The following is a 15,309-nucleotide window of genomic DNA, read 5'->3' on the forward strand; positions in this document are numbered from 1 at the left end:
AAAAATAAAAAGGCATAAAATAATTCTGAGAGGTTTCTGTCTCCATCTGTGATTTGGCCACACTGAGCAGGCAGCACACGCAGCCTCATCCCCTGAACAGCTTCCGCTGCACCTCACTTCCTTCTGCTCTGAGGAACCAATCACTCCTACCCACTGCCTCCCAGGAAGGACAAATTACCAGCACCAACGACCTTGGAAATCCACCAGATCCACATTCCCCCTCCACTGGATCCACTACCTGGCCTCACCTCTGAAGACTGAAGCATTCCTATAATTGAAAGCTTTCAAATTAAGCAGCACAATTCTCATCGGGGGAGAAGCACAGAAGCTGCTGCCATGCGCAAACGCCTTCCAGCCTGCAATAAGGACACCAGACATCACCCAGAGACAGCACATTATGAATCCTGCAGAGCTTGTAATAGGGCTTTTGAACAACATCTCAGTGGACGACTCACCACCCTGCTCAGAGCCAAAGTCCAGCTCAGCAGAACCCTGCAAGCAACAGGGGCAGTCTGCAATCCCACCCCCTCCCCTAGACTGAACATCAGCACAGAACTTCCATGGAAATAAAACCAGAACCATTCAGGAGTCAAACATGAGGAACGGCACAGATGGAAGGGACTGCTCTGTGACCACAGTCTGTCAGAGGAACCAGGATCATCCATCAGCTCTGCGTGCTGCACTGTGAGAGGCGACACGCCAACCCCCAGCTCCCAGCCCCACCTGCACCCCCAGCTCTCCGGCCCCCACCAAGTCACGACGCACAGAGATTACAACGTTCCCCCACAGTGCAAGTGCTCCCCTTGGCTCTCCTTTTGCAAAGGGAAGGAAATACCATTAACAGCAAACTTCGTGCCAAGGATTAACAAGTGGTTTCGAGCTGACCTCAGCCTCCACCGCTTACTCATGCAAGGCGCACCCAAAACTGCCTCCAAAAGACGCATGATTGCCAACATGAGGAAACTGACTCACTTGATCCAGCTCATCACAGTGCAAAAGTCATCAGCCCTCAGGACGGCTCGTTTGACTCCAAAGAACACCTGTTCAGCTGTAGCTGAACTCTTTAGGGGCGTGGCACGACTGGATGTCCCTCCCAACCCCAACACACAGCCACACGCGTGCGGCGCAAAGGAACCGTGGCTCTGCCCAGCGCTGGGACACGCCAAGGAAGGAGCTACGTTACCTCAGCAGGTGTGGGGAGCCGGCTGGCAGTGCCCACAATCTGGTGGTACAGCCCTGGCTCACCATTCCTTATGGTGCCCTGGCGGCTCCCCAAGGGGCTGGAAGTGAAGGGCTTTTTACACAGGAGATCACTCTGGCGAGAGTCTGTGGTGAGATAGACCTGGTGGTAGAAGCTGGGTGGCGTGAAGCCACCCCTCACAGCATCAATGTGGTTGAAGGGCCCTGGTGTCCTGTACGTGGTGCTCCTGGAGCTGTTGTACAGCTCCCTTGACTGCCTCCACTTGTAGCACTTGAAGATGCCCACTGACAACATGGTGATGAAGAAGGCTGCTGACACCAAAATCACAGCCAGGATGAGATAGAAAGTCACATGTCTCCTGGGATCACTGGCAGGTGCCACATCAGTGAGGTCAGTGAGCACCTCCTTGACCGTCTCGGCCACAGAGATGGAGATGGTGGCACTGGTGGACAGCACAGGCTCCCCATGGTCTTTCAGCAGGATGACTAAGGTGTGCTCAGGAGCGTCATCCTCGCGGAGCTGGCGGGCCGTGAAGATCTCCCCATTGTGCAGCCCAACCGAGAAGAGGCTGGGGTCAGTGGCCTGCAGCAGGGTATAGGAGATCCAGGCATTGTACCCTGCATCCGCATCCACCGCCACCACCTTGGTGACCATGTGGCCGGCAGGAGTGCCTGGTGCCACCACATCGGTGTAGGTGGCGGTGGTGTTGGGGTGAGGGTACAGCACCGTTGGGGCATTGTCATTGAGGTCAGTGACAAACACACTGACTGAGACATTAGTGGCCAGAGGTGGAAAGCCACCGTCCTGGACCTGCACCATCATGTTGAACTCCACCTGGTCCTCATGGTCCAGGGAGGTGAGCAGGTAGAGTGTGCCGTTATCCCGGTTGATGGAGAAGAGGTGGCCAAAAGTGGTGTCACCCAAAAGGGTATAGGAGAGGTGGGCATTGCGCCCGAGGTCCGGATCCGTGGCGCTCACGTTAAGGATGGGGATGCCAGGCATGTTGTTCTCAGGAACATAGACATCATAGGAATCCTGGGATGACTTGGGAGCATTGTCATTGACATCTGACACCTGCACCAGGATGTGTTTTACTGCAGACAAGGGTGGCGAGCCCGAGTCCTTGGCTGTGATAGTGATGTTGTACTCTGCTGCCTTTTCCCGGTCCAGAGCTCCTTCTGTTTTCAACGTGTAGTAATTTTTGAGGGAGGAGCTGAGCATGAACGGGATCCCAGGGGAAATAAAACAGTTCACCAAGCCATTGTCATGGGAGTCCAAGTCTGTAACACTCAGCAGAGCTACGACCGTCCCTGGGGCTGCATCTTCAGGCACAGGGCTGTACACAGAAGTCACTGTCACCTCTGGAGCATTGTCATTCACATCCACGACTTCCACCAGCACTTTGCAATGAGCCACACCAGGAACGGCTCCCTTGTCTTTAGCCTGTAAGTAAATCTCGTACAGCTTTGTTTCCTCATAGTCCAGCTGTCCCTTGACCCTCAACTCCCCTGTGGCTGAGTCCAGAGCAAAGAGTTCTCGTACCTTGGCGGGGGTGTGGCTGCTGAAGGAGTAGATGATGTCTCCATTGGGCCCATCATCCAGGTCGTACGCACTGATCTTGGCGACCAGAGTACCGCTGGGCGTGTTCTCCCTCACACTCGCCTTATAGGTGGACTGGTTGAAGACCGGGGCATTATCGTTGGCATCTACAACATCAATGTGGATCTGCACGTGGGCCGACCGTGGCGGGCTGCCTCCATCCAGCGCAGTCAAGACCAAATTCAGCTCCCTTTGCTCCTCCCTGTCCAGCTCCTTCTCTAACACCAATTCCGCGTACTTGCTGCCATCCACCCTCGTTTGCACGTCGAGTGCAAAGTTCGGGTTGGCGCTGAGCTGGTAGGTCTGCAAAGAGTTAATTCCCACATCGGGATCTTGCGCGCTCTCTAGCGGGAAGCGCGCTCCGGCAGCCACCGACTCACTGATTTCCAGCCTCGCCTGGCTGCTGGGAAAAACCGGGTCGTTGTCATTGATGTCCTGGATCTCTACGGTGCCACTGTACAGCTCGAGCGGGTTTTCCACCACGATCTCAAAGCTGAGGGAGCAGGGAGAGAGCGCGCCGCAAAGCTCCTCCCGATCTATCCTCTCATTCACCAGCAGGGCCCCGCTCGTCAGATCCACCCCGAAGTACTTCTTGTTGCCGCCGGACACCACCCGCAATCGGCGCCCCGGCAGCCGCCCAAGGTCCAGCGCCAGGTCGGCTACCACGTTCCCCACCGCGGAGCCTCTCCGCGCCTCCTCGGGGATCGCATAGCGAATCGCGGCGGAAACCCAGTCGGAAGCGCCGAACAAAAGCAAGAGGCTCAGTACCTGCCCCGTCGTCACCCCGCGGCTCCTCACAGCAACGCCGTTCATCGCACAGGACGGCCGCGCTCTCCGCTTCGCCCCCCGCCCCGGCTAGAAACTCTCAGCTCGCCCCCTCATGCCGCTGCCCAGCGGCCCCGGGAAGCGGCGGCGGGGAGCCGGGCATTGCTCGGCGGGCTCGGCGGTGACTCACTCGCAGAGTCTCTCTGAGACCGTCTGCGCCTCATCCCGGCTCGGAGCGGGGCCGGGCCGCCAGTTCCCCCCCGCTCCATCATTGGCCGACAGCGGCACACAGAGTCCCGGCCAATAACTGCACAGAGCGCAGCGCCCGAGCCGCCCCGAGCCCCGCCGGAGCCAGCGCGGCGACCTCGGCCCCGGGACAGGAGCGGGCAGGAGCTGAAGGGAGAGCACAGCCCTGAGAGAAACCCGCTACAGAAACAGCCAGGCGGGGGGAGCGCTGGTAGAAACAGGGTGGATCGGGCACGGGGACTGCGTGTGTGCGCAAGAAGCTGTAAAAGTCGGCAGAGTGAAGGCAAAAGGGGCGATACGGAGACGTGGGGTGTTTGGGGTGTGCGCGAGGGAACACCTCGCTGGAATGAGGCATTAGGAGTAAAAAAAGGAAGGTGGAGAGGGCGGGGGGATGAGTGGGGAGGGTTCTCCGGGGTACGCAGGGTTCCAGGGAGAGCCAGCACGGGCACGACGCGCCAGCTCCCAGTGTTTCTCAGGACCTTCAAGATGCCGGTCCACCCACCCAAATGCCTGGCCAGCCCCTTCCGGGAAGGAAGCCCCTTTCAAGGCATCGGGACTTCGCTGCTCAGCATGCCACCAAAGCAGCGTGGCCGGCAAAGCGACATGGATTTCGTGCTGCTGTGTTATGAGCAGCTCCTCCGGCCGCAACACTGAGTCTCGCCGCAGGGCGGCTCCCGCCGCTGGATTTTCAGGAGCATCACCCCTCCTGCGGGATCGCCACTGCCACCACTATCCCAGCAGGCGTCTTCCCTGACAAACCGCAGAAATCTCAGTTTAATGTGCCCTCCCACTCTCGCAATCTCCCAGGTTGCTCCCCGGTAGTTTTTTCCACCAGCCAGACTCAGGGCACTCACGCTCTGTGACCTGTGGTGCGGGTTCACCGGGTTGGAAGCGGATCCCGTTCCCCCGCAGCAGCAGCAGCCTGGCAGGTCACAGCAGCGGCAGTGCCTGGTCAAAAACCTGCCTTAGGGATGTTGTTGCTGTTATAAACAACTCGTGCTACGTCGGCTTTTCCCACTTTTCCGAATTTTTATGCACACTTAAGGATAAAATACCGAAATTCCGGCATTTGTCGTCTGTCACCCGCAGAACCGCTCGGCTCTCACGGGATACAGAAAAGGGGACAAGGATGCTTGATAGGGGAATATCAGGCACCCTGTGAAAACCCAGCTGTGACACACAGCGCCCACGTGTCATCTCACAACCGACACCGATGAGGAAGGCAAAAACCGGACTGGAAATCAGCGCCCCCGCGTTCATTCGCTTATGGAGGCTCCCAAAGCCTTGCAGAAGCGGCTCGGAAACTTGCGGCGGGTTATTTGTTATCCCGCTATTGTGGGGGCTGAGCTCGTAGGGCTGCAAGCCACCCGCACCAGCGCTGGACAGCGACATTCGCCAGAGCGAGAGGGATCTCGGCTCTGCCTGTCCTCGTCCCGCACAATCCTAAAAGCTGCCGTGAGCACAGGGGATCCATCCAGAGACGCAGCAGTTCGGCGCTTACATGAAGAGTCGGCGATATCGAAAGAGTCGGCGCAATCTGTCCTATCTACATGCTCAACTATTTCCTTTTCTCCTAATTAATCGTTGCCAAAAGATAAAGTTTATCAGCGCTATTTATCATTCTTATCACCTGTCTACAGAATGTGATAAAAGTTCACATAGCGTTCACATGTGATAGGGTTTCACACAAATAAAATCCAATATGAGTCATCTAACGTTCCCAAAGCACTTCTTTTCTCATATAAAACCAAATCCCAATTGTCTTTGTTTCTTGTATGTAATCTAAAACCAAGAAAATACACAGCTCTCTTTGACCCAAATCTTGAAATAGTCTTCAGCAACTTATTTCTCTGAAATAAACTCTGAATCCTTTTCCCAACCACTCTAAGTTCTGAATCCTTTTTCCAATGACTGCCCATTTTAGGTTTTTCCTACACGCGATTTCTCAGCGTGAGGTCCACAGTTCTGAATTAATTTCCCTCCCTATGTATGAGTGCACACACCACCCGTACCAGAGTACCTTCTCCGTTTAATCCCAGCAGCAGTGGGATGGCCAAGCAGCGGAGAGATGGGTAGAAAAGAGATTTTAGGAAAGGTATTAAAGACAGAACATTTCCATCTACCGTATTTCGATTAATCTGCAGACATTACATCTCCTCCACCTTGGTGGGAAGCCTGAATATTGCAGACGACGCTTCAGAGCACCTCAAAGCGCCATTTTGAGGGAGAAGAGTGAAAAAGTACAACAGCTAAGGGGGAAGACGCCTTCCCCTGCACAAGCAATTCGTCCAGGGACGGGTTCAAGCCAAATCCCAGCCTGAGCCGCTCACATCGGTATTTTCCCTGACTCCACTCCAGAGAAGCCGGTGGCAGCGGGAACACAAAGCTCCTTCTGCTCCTGTAGCTCCGTCTTGGAGCTACACTGAAGCACCAGCTCCGACTCTACAGATGGAGGGGAAAAGCTGAGTTACGGATGTACACAACACCTTCTGTTAAAGGGGTTCAGAGCGCTAAAGAACCGAGCTTGACAGAAAAGGAGAGAACTCCAGCATAGTCCCCCACTGAGTAAACACTCCGGGATAGATCACACATCATTATCACATGAAAGCGCCCAAATGTGGCTGAGACAATTAGTGGTCACTAGACCCAGGGGAAAGGCTTGTCTCAGCTTCAGGCTCCACTACACTTTTATATCCGCTCCACCCCGAGTCCACCTCCTCACTCCAGTTTGGTGAAACGCGCAGCTGTCTGTCCTCCAGGACAGACAGAAGTACTGACAACATTAGCGTTACTCCTCGGAGAAAAAGGGCAATTTGCGGATAAGACTTGGCAGGTCAAAAGGATGAGTCAAGATCCCAGGTTCGCGCCCACTCACTCACTCACATCCCCACACCCCTCAGCTAGTGAGCAGGGCGCCGGCACGTTCAGATCTGCCGGTTCCCCACAGATCACCCACAGCAGAACAGAAGGAAAAAAGATTCACAAAAACTCACTGAGAGGGAGCGTAGGGCAGAAGCTCACCTGTGCCGAGCTCCCAGGGCTGGGGGGGTCCTTCCCAGAACGAGTGCCTGAGCCGGGATCAGCGGACAGGAGATCAGCAGACAAGGCTGCCGCCCCTGGTCTCAGGAACGTGAAGTCCTTCTGCCCCGACTCAGAGGCTAAACACACCTCGTAGGAATAGGGCAAGGGAAGGGTGCTGCTGCAGTAGTTGTACGGTGCTTTTGACCCCAAGGTGGAATACAGTTCCTTATCAGAAGTTATAAAAATGGGAGGGCTCCTCGATTGTCGACATTTAAAGAAAAAAACAAAAATTACCGTGGAAACGAATAATAAGGACACGACGGAAAGCGACAAAACAAGAATGAGGTTCAGATCAGACGTCAGGAGAGAAACAGCGTCTCTATCGCTCAGCTCCGGCAGCGCCTCCTGCAAGCTCTCGGCCAGCACCACGTGCAGCGTGGCCGTGGCCGACAGCGCCGGCTGCCCGTGGTCCTTCACCACGGCCACCAGCCGCTGCTTGGCCGCGTCCCGCTCGCCCACGGCGCGCGCCGTGCGCACCTCGCCGCTGTGCAGCCCCACGCGGAACAGCGCCGGCTCCGACGCCTGCACCAGCTCGTACGACAGCCACGCGTTGCGCCCCGCGTCCGCGTCCACCGCCACCACCTTGGCCACCAGGTAGCCGGCCTCGGCCGAGCGCGGAACCACCTCGAAAGGCGCCGCCGCCGCCCCTCCCGCAGCCTCTCCCGGCCCGGCCGCCGCCGCGGGCCAGAGCACCCTGGGCGCGTTGTCGTTGCGGTCCAGCACGAAGACGCGCACCGTGGCCGTGGAGCTGCGCGCCGGCGAGCCGCCGTCCTGCGCCCGCACGGCCACCGTGAACTCGCGGCACTGCTCGTAGTCCAAGGAGCGCTGCGCGTACAGCGCGCCGCTCCGCGCCTCCACCGACACGAGCGGCGCCGCGCCCGCCGCGCCCGCGCTGCCGCCCGCCAGCCAGTAGCTCACGCGCCCGTTGGCGCCCGCGTCCGCGTCACGCGCCTGCACGCGCAGCACCAGCGCGCCCGCCGCGTTGTTCTCCGCCACGTACGCGCTGTACGCCGCCTCCTCGAACACCGGCGCGTTGTCGTTCACGTCCGACACCTCCAGCACCAGCTCCCTGCTGCTCCGCAGCGCCGGCCTGCCCCGGTCCCGGGCCACCACCGTCACGCGATGCTCCGACGCCCGCTCGCGGTCCAGCGCGCCCGATGTCACCACCTTGTACGAGCCGCCCGACGACGCCACGATCGACAGCGGCGCCTCTCCCGACAGCTCGCACGACACCTGACCGTTCTCGCCGGAGTCCGGGTCATTCACATTCAGCAGGGCCACCACGGTGCCAGCTGGCGAGTCTTCGGGCACCAGGCTTGACAATGACAGAACCGTGATCTCGGGCGCATTGTCGTTCACGTCCTGCACCTCCACCTCTACCTTGCAGTGGGCTACCAAACCGCCACCGTCCCTCGCTTCCACCCGCAGCATGTAGCCTCGTGTGTCCTCAAAATCCAGCCCCTCCTGCAGACTGATCGTCCCACTCTCTGCATCCACCACGAACTTTTGAAGCACCTTAGCCGGCATTTTCCCGAAGCCGTAGGTGATGCGAGCGTTGGTGCCGGCATCGGCATCAGAGGCTGTCACGTTCAGCACCGTCGATCCTGGAGGCGTGTCCTCGCGCAGGCTGACGCGGTACCGGTCCTGCGCGAACACGGGTGGGTTGTCGTTGGCGTCCGTGACGTTGATCCAGAGCTGGGCGGTGCCAGTCCGGGGCGGGTCTCCTCCATCCAGCGCCGTCAGCAGCAGACGCAGACTCGGCTCGCTCTCTCGATCCAGTGCACGGCGCAGCACCAGCTCCGCGAACTTGCTGCCGTCCTGGCTCTCCTTCACCTCCACCGCGAAGAACCCGTTGGCCTCCAGCTCATAGCCCTGCAGCGAGTTACTGCCCACGTCTGCGTCCTCGGCCACATCCACGGAAAATCGGGCACCAGGAGGTGTAGATTCAATTATTTCGAAGTGGATATTTTCCTTAAGAAAGCGCGGCGCGTTGTCGTTCACGTCCTCAATATCCACCTCGACGCGGAAAATATTCAGCGGGTTGTGCACCAGCACATCGAAGCTGACGGAGCAGGTCGCCGACTCGCCGCACATCTCCTCCCGGTCCAGCCTCTCGTTCACGTACAGGTTCCCGTTCTCCTCATTCACCATGAAGTATTTCAGCTGCTTCTTGCCGCCAGACGCCACCTGCAGCTTGCGCGCCGGCAGCTCGTCCGCGCTGAGCCCCAGGTCCCGCGCCAGCGGCCCCACGAGCGAGCCTCTGCCCAGCTCCTCGGCGATGGCGTAGCGGACCCGCTCGGCCGCCGCCCGGCACCACACGCACAGCAGCAGCGCGACCAGCAGCGCTCGCCCGCCGCCCGGCCCAAGCCTCTGCCGCCGCCTCACCGCCATTCTCTGCCCGCTGCGCTCGCCGCGCTCCTGCCTCCTGCCGCTGACTTGCCTCCCTTCCAGCCGCTCTCGCCGCCCAAAACCACTGGAAGACAGCGATGTCGGCACGCCTTCTCTCCCGCCGCTGCTGTCGGTGCCGCTGCCGCTGCGGCCGGCGCCGGGCGAGCGAGCAGCCTGCGGGGACAGGACGCTGCGGCGGCGGCGGCTCCAGCGGCGCTCGGCGGCGGCCAACAGCGACACCCGGAGGCGCCGCCGCGACACTGCAGCCGCCGCACGGCCGCGCCAGCGGGGCCTCGCCCCGGGCAGCACCGTTCGCGGCTCATGTCCATCAGCTACCCAAAAGCGCGAGTCGGAGTTCAGTTTGGAGAATTTTTTAATACCCGCGGAAAAGGGAATCGAGGAGCTCTGTTCGGAAGCAAAACTGCAGAGCCTGACTGGGGAACGTGTACTGGAGTAGTGGAGGATCACGCAGACTTCGTACAAGGGGGCAAAGGTGAGTACAGGTAAGTACAAGCAGGTGCACTGTGCATCAAATTCTTTGCAGATTCCTATCCCTTCTGTTACTGCTGTGGGTACTCTTTACCCAGCTCTTTTATTTCATTTCTACCATATCTGTGAAGCAACGTCAACAAAATACTTTGGAAGAGAAACCCTTGTATAAAAGAAGCACCAGAAGCAACGTCTTCTTTCTGGAGATTCTTGTTTATATTCCCTTTATTTTATATCCGTCTCAAAGTAACTGTGACTGGGAGGAAATGGCAAGTCTTATTCTCTGTTACAGCATTATGCTTACATGTTGAGTTTTACAAATCATAGAGATTACCACAACTTCTTGTCCTAGATCTGGGAAGAATAACCTGGTAAAGCATTTCTTCAAAAAGTTTTTTCAGTGAACGGCTTAAGTAAGTAGATCTCAGAACGGGGGCAGACTGAAAAAAGGTATCCAGGCTCCCAGGATATTTCACTTAGCAGCGTGCTGAATTTTTTACTCTGAGAATTGTAAAAATGAGGGTTAATACTCTTCTGTGGTGATGCCTGAGGCATACATGACATGTCAGCTACCTTTCCCAGGACAAAGACTTCGAGATAAAAAGACAACAACAAAAGAAAAAAGTCAGCAAAACGAATCTCAGAAGGGCACAACTAGAGAAGGCAGTTTGCTCACAGCTCAAACACCCTGACATGTCCTTTGCCATGATAAAACGATAAAACACTGAATGCTCCTGGCATGAGATGGTCTGAAAGCAGAAATGAAAAAACACTCTTGAGAGCACACCTGTGAAAAAACACTTGATCTACCTCAGTGACTGTTTATGCTGGCTCCACCTCTCTGCAAGAACCAAAGGAAATCACGAAATACAAGACTCTCCATGAACCAACAGCTCTTGTTTCATGGCCTTGTAGAGAGCAGGGCACATTATGATCAACTGAACCATTCCAAGCGCTACCCAAACCAGGTTTTGGGAAATTACAGGTACAGAAAGTTTTACCAACTCTCTCACTGCTCAAGAAATAACTCCATGAATTCTTACTGCGCTCACTCACAGGGTCCTGGTGATAACTCAGTTCCCTCTTATGCCACTCTTGTCACTGTCTCGAAAAAAAAACAAAGACAGTGGCAGCAGTTATTAGGAAATGATTGCTCAGCCTAACATTGCTGAGAGAACAGGCTCTTCCTCCACAACAAGAAGCAGCCACACTCTGGCTTCAGAGAGAGAATGCTGAGAAAGTACTTAAGAAAAATCTCGCCCTTCTCACCCTTTGTTATATTAAATAAATTCGACACTGCTTTCAAATAACTAACATTAATTAAACACTCTGTGTTGTACAGCAACTGTGATAAATACAAAAACAGACGACTGACTTTTGGAAAAACCTTCAACCAATAAACAGCTCGTGATAAAAATACCTGTGTATGTCTAAGAGTCCAAACCTGTGAGCAGTGCTGTGATCAAGAAATTAACATTGGCAAATGAACTTTAGCACATCAGGACCTACTGTCACTGCACTCTCGGCTACAGCACCATCTCTCTGAAAAAGGCACAATGGCAAAGAGTAAAATAGACCAAAAATGCCCATTGAACAGCAACAATCTTTCAGAAATCAATTTTTGTTTGCAGAACAGGTTTCTCGGGGGCAATCAGGTCATTCTCGCAAAATCACTCCAGGTGCAGTAACTCTGCATTGTGCTCACTGGCTGATAAGGAGCACAGAAACAAAAAACATTTCTAACCAGTGATGCATTAACAAGGTACATAGCACTCTTCCTCCTACATTGCATCGATTTAAAACACTCGGCATGGAAAGATTGAGTGCTGCTACATGAGAGAACGATACAAAACAAGATTTAGGGTGCTGTAAAAAGCACATACAACCCTTACACGAGCATATCTCAACATTTCTTGCAGTGCCGCCTGTAACGCATCTCAGCAGAAATCTGGACAATGCATTCCAATTTCTAGATATTCACCCATAATTTGAAGGTATAAAAAGAGTCATATGGTCTCTAATCTGAACCTTCTCTCTGGGAACACCCAGTTCTTCCCCTCCATCTTTTCAGGGACACAATGATGATGCACCACGAAGGTGACAAACCGGTGCCAATTTAGATTTAACAACATTAGCAGAAAACAACTGTGCTACTCTTCCACCATGTCTACTCACTCCCGAGTGTGAACCTCACATTTTAATCCACCAAAGAAATTCCCACAAGCAAACTCAAAAAATGCCTGGGAATGGTCTCCTGGAAAAAAGAGAAAGCTACAAATGTTGACAGTGCTGCAAGGGACACTCAATGAGACCCTTTCAAAAGTCAGAAATGTAAAAAACGCAAAACAAAGCAGTCAAACACGGGTCCACGTTCAATTTCAAACAATGGCTTACATATATCCTAAATACTATGTATAGAAAAGGAATACGGGGAGAGGGATAATTAATTATACCAAAGACAGACTTGAGATAATTGCTGCTGTTAAAATCCATACTACAGTGTAGTTAACGCTCTGTTTTAAACGATAATAAAAATCTAAAAATGTAAGACGAGGGGGTACTATATCCACGAGCAAGGAATGATGCGGGCGGATAGGGAAGAAAAACAATAAAGCCATAAGATTCCATACAAAACTAAAAACACTATCGCAAACTTAAAATTTCTAGACAGTAATAAAATGTTCTCTCACACTGCCTCAAGCACACGTGCTGTCGAGAACACAGCTGATACTGACAACAACGCAAACTTCCACTTCTTTACCATGCAATACCGAATAGCAAACCGAATACTGGCAACATGACCGGAATTAAACAACCCGCACCCACAAAAACAAAAGCTCGCAATCACAGAATCTCCAGCAGAGAAGAACTCGAATTCTCCTAAAAAGCTCAACAATCGTAACACTGAGATCAGACTACTACGTCCACCACCCCGCACCAAGAGGCACCAGTGCGTCACTCATCGAGCTTATGACAAACTTGTCGGAGTACTGCCCTACTCAGGACAAACACACCAGGGGGATAAGAGGATAGGGAAGCACCAGGAGGATGCGTCACGGCCAGAATTCGATCCGAGACACTCACCGAGGGAGGGGCGGGATCCGAGGGGAGGGCGCCGGCCGGGTCCTCGTCCCCGAGCAGCGGCGCGGGCTCGTCGGGCGGCGGCCGGGCCGGGAGGGTGTCGCAGCAGCTGGCGGCCGAGAAGCGCAGGTGGCTCTTGCGCGAGTCGGCCGTGAGCGACACGTCGTGCGCGTAGGACTGCAGGAAGGCGCGCACGCCGTCGATGCCCACGAAGTGCGAGACGGGCACGCCGCGCGAGGCGCCGCTGTCCGGCGGCAGCAGCTGCTGGCGGTGGCAGCGGCGCAGGCGCAGCGCCAGCAGCAGCAGCAGGAAGGCCACGAAGAGGCACGAGACGGCGGCCACGGCCAGCACGAGCCAGCGCGTCAGGCTGGCGGCCGGCTCGCCCGGCGCCGCCGCCTCGTGCGCCGCGCTGCCCAGCTCGGCCAGCAGCTCGGCCACGCTCTCGGCCAGCACCACGCTCAGCGTGGCCGTGGCCGACAGCGCCGGCCGCCCGTGGTCCCGCACCAGCACCACCAGGCTGTGGCGCGCCGCGTCGCGGGCCAGCGGCGAGCGCGCCGTGCGCACCTCGCCGCTGTGCGGCCCCACGCGGAACAGCCCCGGCTCCGTGGCCTTGGCCAGCTCGTAGGACAGCCACGCGTTCTGCCCCGCGTCCGCGTCCACCGCCACCACCTTGGCCACCAGCGCGCCGGCCTCCGACCGCCGCGGCGCCAGCTCCACGCCCGACCACGCCGCCGCCGCGGCCGCCGGCGGGTACAGCACCTGCGGCGCGTTGTCGTTCTCGTCCACGATCTGCAGCCGCACCGACACGTTGCTGCTCAGCGCCGGCGCGCCGCCGTCCTCCGCCCGCACGCACAGCTGCAGCTCGCGCAGCTGCTCGTAGTCCAAGGAGCGCAGCGCGTACAGCGCGCCCGTCTCCGCCTGCACCGACACGTACGACGACAGCGGCGCGCCCCGCACCCGCCCCTCCGCCAGCCGGTAGCGCACGCGCGCGTTCTGCCCCCAGTCCGCGTCCGTGGCGCGCACCGTCAGCACCAGCGCGCCCGCCGCGTTGTTCTCCGCCAGCCGCGCGCTGTAGCGCTCCTCCAAGAACACCGGCGCGTTGTCGTTCACGTCCAGCACCCGCAGCGCCAGCACCGCGCTGCTCTGCAGCGACGGCGACCCGCCGTCGGCCGCCCGCACCGTCACGTTGTACTCCGACACCTGCTCCCGGTCCAGCTCTCTCGCTGTCAACACGCGGTAGTAGTCTTCATAGGACTTCTCCAGCCGGAACGGGACGTTCCCATCAAGCGAGCACCGAACCTCGCCTTTCGCTCCAGAGTCCCGGTCCTGCACGTGCAGCAGGGCGACCACCGTCCCTGTCGGAGCGTCCTCGGAAATCTCACTTAGTGCCGACCTCACTGAAATTACCGGCGCATTATCGTTTATGTCCGTGACAGCTATCGTTACTTTGGCAGTGTCGAAATGGTCTCCTCCGTCCCGTGCCTGCACCTCCAGTTCGTAAGAGTCGCCTTCCTCGAAGTCCAGGCTCTGCAACAGAGTGATAGCTCCACTCTGAGAGTCCAGATGGAAAATATTCGATGCCATGTCCGACACTTTTTTCAACGAGTATTTCACATGACCATTCAGCCCTTCGTCGGCGTCCGTAGCTGTGACAGTGACGAGGACAGAGCCCACGGGCACGTCCTCGGGCACACGCACCGTGTACTCCGCCTGGCTGAACACGGGCACGTTGTCGTTCGCGTCCACCACGGTCACATGGATCCGAGCCGTGCCCGTCCGTGCCGGATCGCCGCCGTCCATCGCCCTCAGCACCAGCTCGTGAAACGCCGCCTCCTCCCGGTCCAGCGCCTTCGCCAGCACCAGCTCGGGACGCTGATCGCCGCCGGGGCCCGCCTGCACGGCCAGCGAGAAGTGCTCGTCACCGCTCAGCTCGTAGCTCTGCAGAGAATTCCGGCCCGAGTCAGGGTCGTGAGCCTCGGGTAAGGGAAACCGAGATCCCGGAGATGTCGTCTCACCTATTGTTTCTTCCAGCTCAACTTCTTTGAAGCTCGGCGCGTTGTCGTTAATGTCCATGATTTCCACTTGGATCCCATAAACCTGCATCTGTCCCTCCACTATCAGCTCACAGCGCAGCACGCATTTCTCCACCAGCCGGCACAGCTGCTCTCTGTCGATCCTATCTGCCGTCACCAAATGTCCCGTCTTCCCGTGCAGAGCGAAATACTGTGTCCTACCTTCGGAGACCACCCGGACGCCGCGGTCTCGGATCTCCGGCAGCTGCAGCCCCAGGTCCTTGGCCACGTCGCCCACGAACGAGCCCTTGGGCATCTCCTCGGGCACCGAGTAGCGCAGCTGCCCCCACGCCGCCTCCCACGCCGCCAGCAGCACGGCCCAGAGCAGAGCTCGCTGCCGCCGGCCCCAGCGCCTCCCCGCCGCGCACATCTCCACAGCGGCACCGC

The 15,309-nt window shown here is 57.0% G+C and overlaps 1 protein-coding gene across 7 annotated transcripts in view; it reads right to left on the reverse strand.

The window, feature by feature from the left end:
* LOC131565001 (protocadherin gamma-C5-like) overlaps nucleotides 1-15,309 on the reverse strand; it is a 229,623-nt gene that overhangs the window by 36,110 nt on the left and 178,204 nt on the right. For 2 of the 7 annotated variants that reach the window (XM_058815637.1, XM_058815636.1), the window contains exon 1: nucleotides 1,184-3,740. The exons of 3 other annotated variants lie outside the window; for them this stretch is intronic. In XM_058815637.1, the coding sequence (XP_058671620.1) occupies nucleotides 1,184-3,613 (2,430 nt within the window). In that variant the 5' untranslated portion in view covers nucleotides 3,614-3,740. Of the gene's footprint in view, nucleotides 1-1,183; nucleotides 3,758-14,029; nucleotides 15,293-15,309 lie in introns of those variants that run through there. 2 more of the 7 variants (XM_058815641.1, XM_058815643.1) reach the window with 2 other exon arrangements.

Source organism: Ammospiza caudacuta, chromosome 16, assembly GCF_027887145.1.
Source record: "Ammospiza caudacuta isolate bAmmCau1 chromosome 16, bAmmCau1.pri, whole genome shotgun sequence".
NCBI lineage: Eukaryota > Metazoa > Chordata > Aves > Passeriformes > Passerellidae > Ammospiza > Ammospiza caudacuta.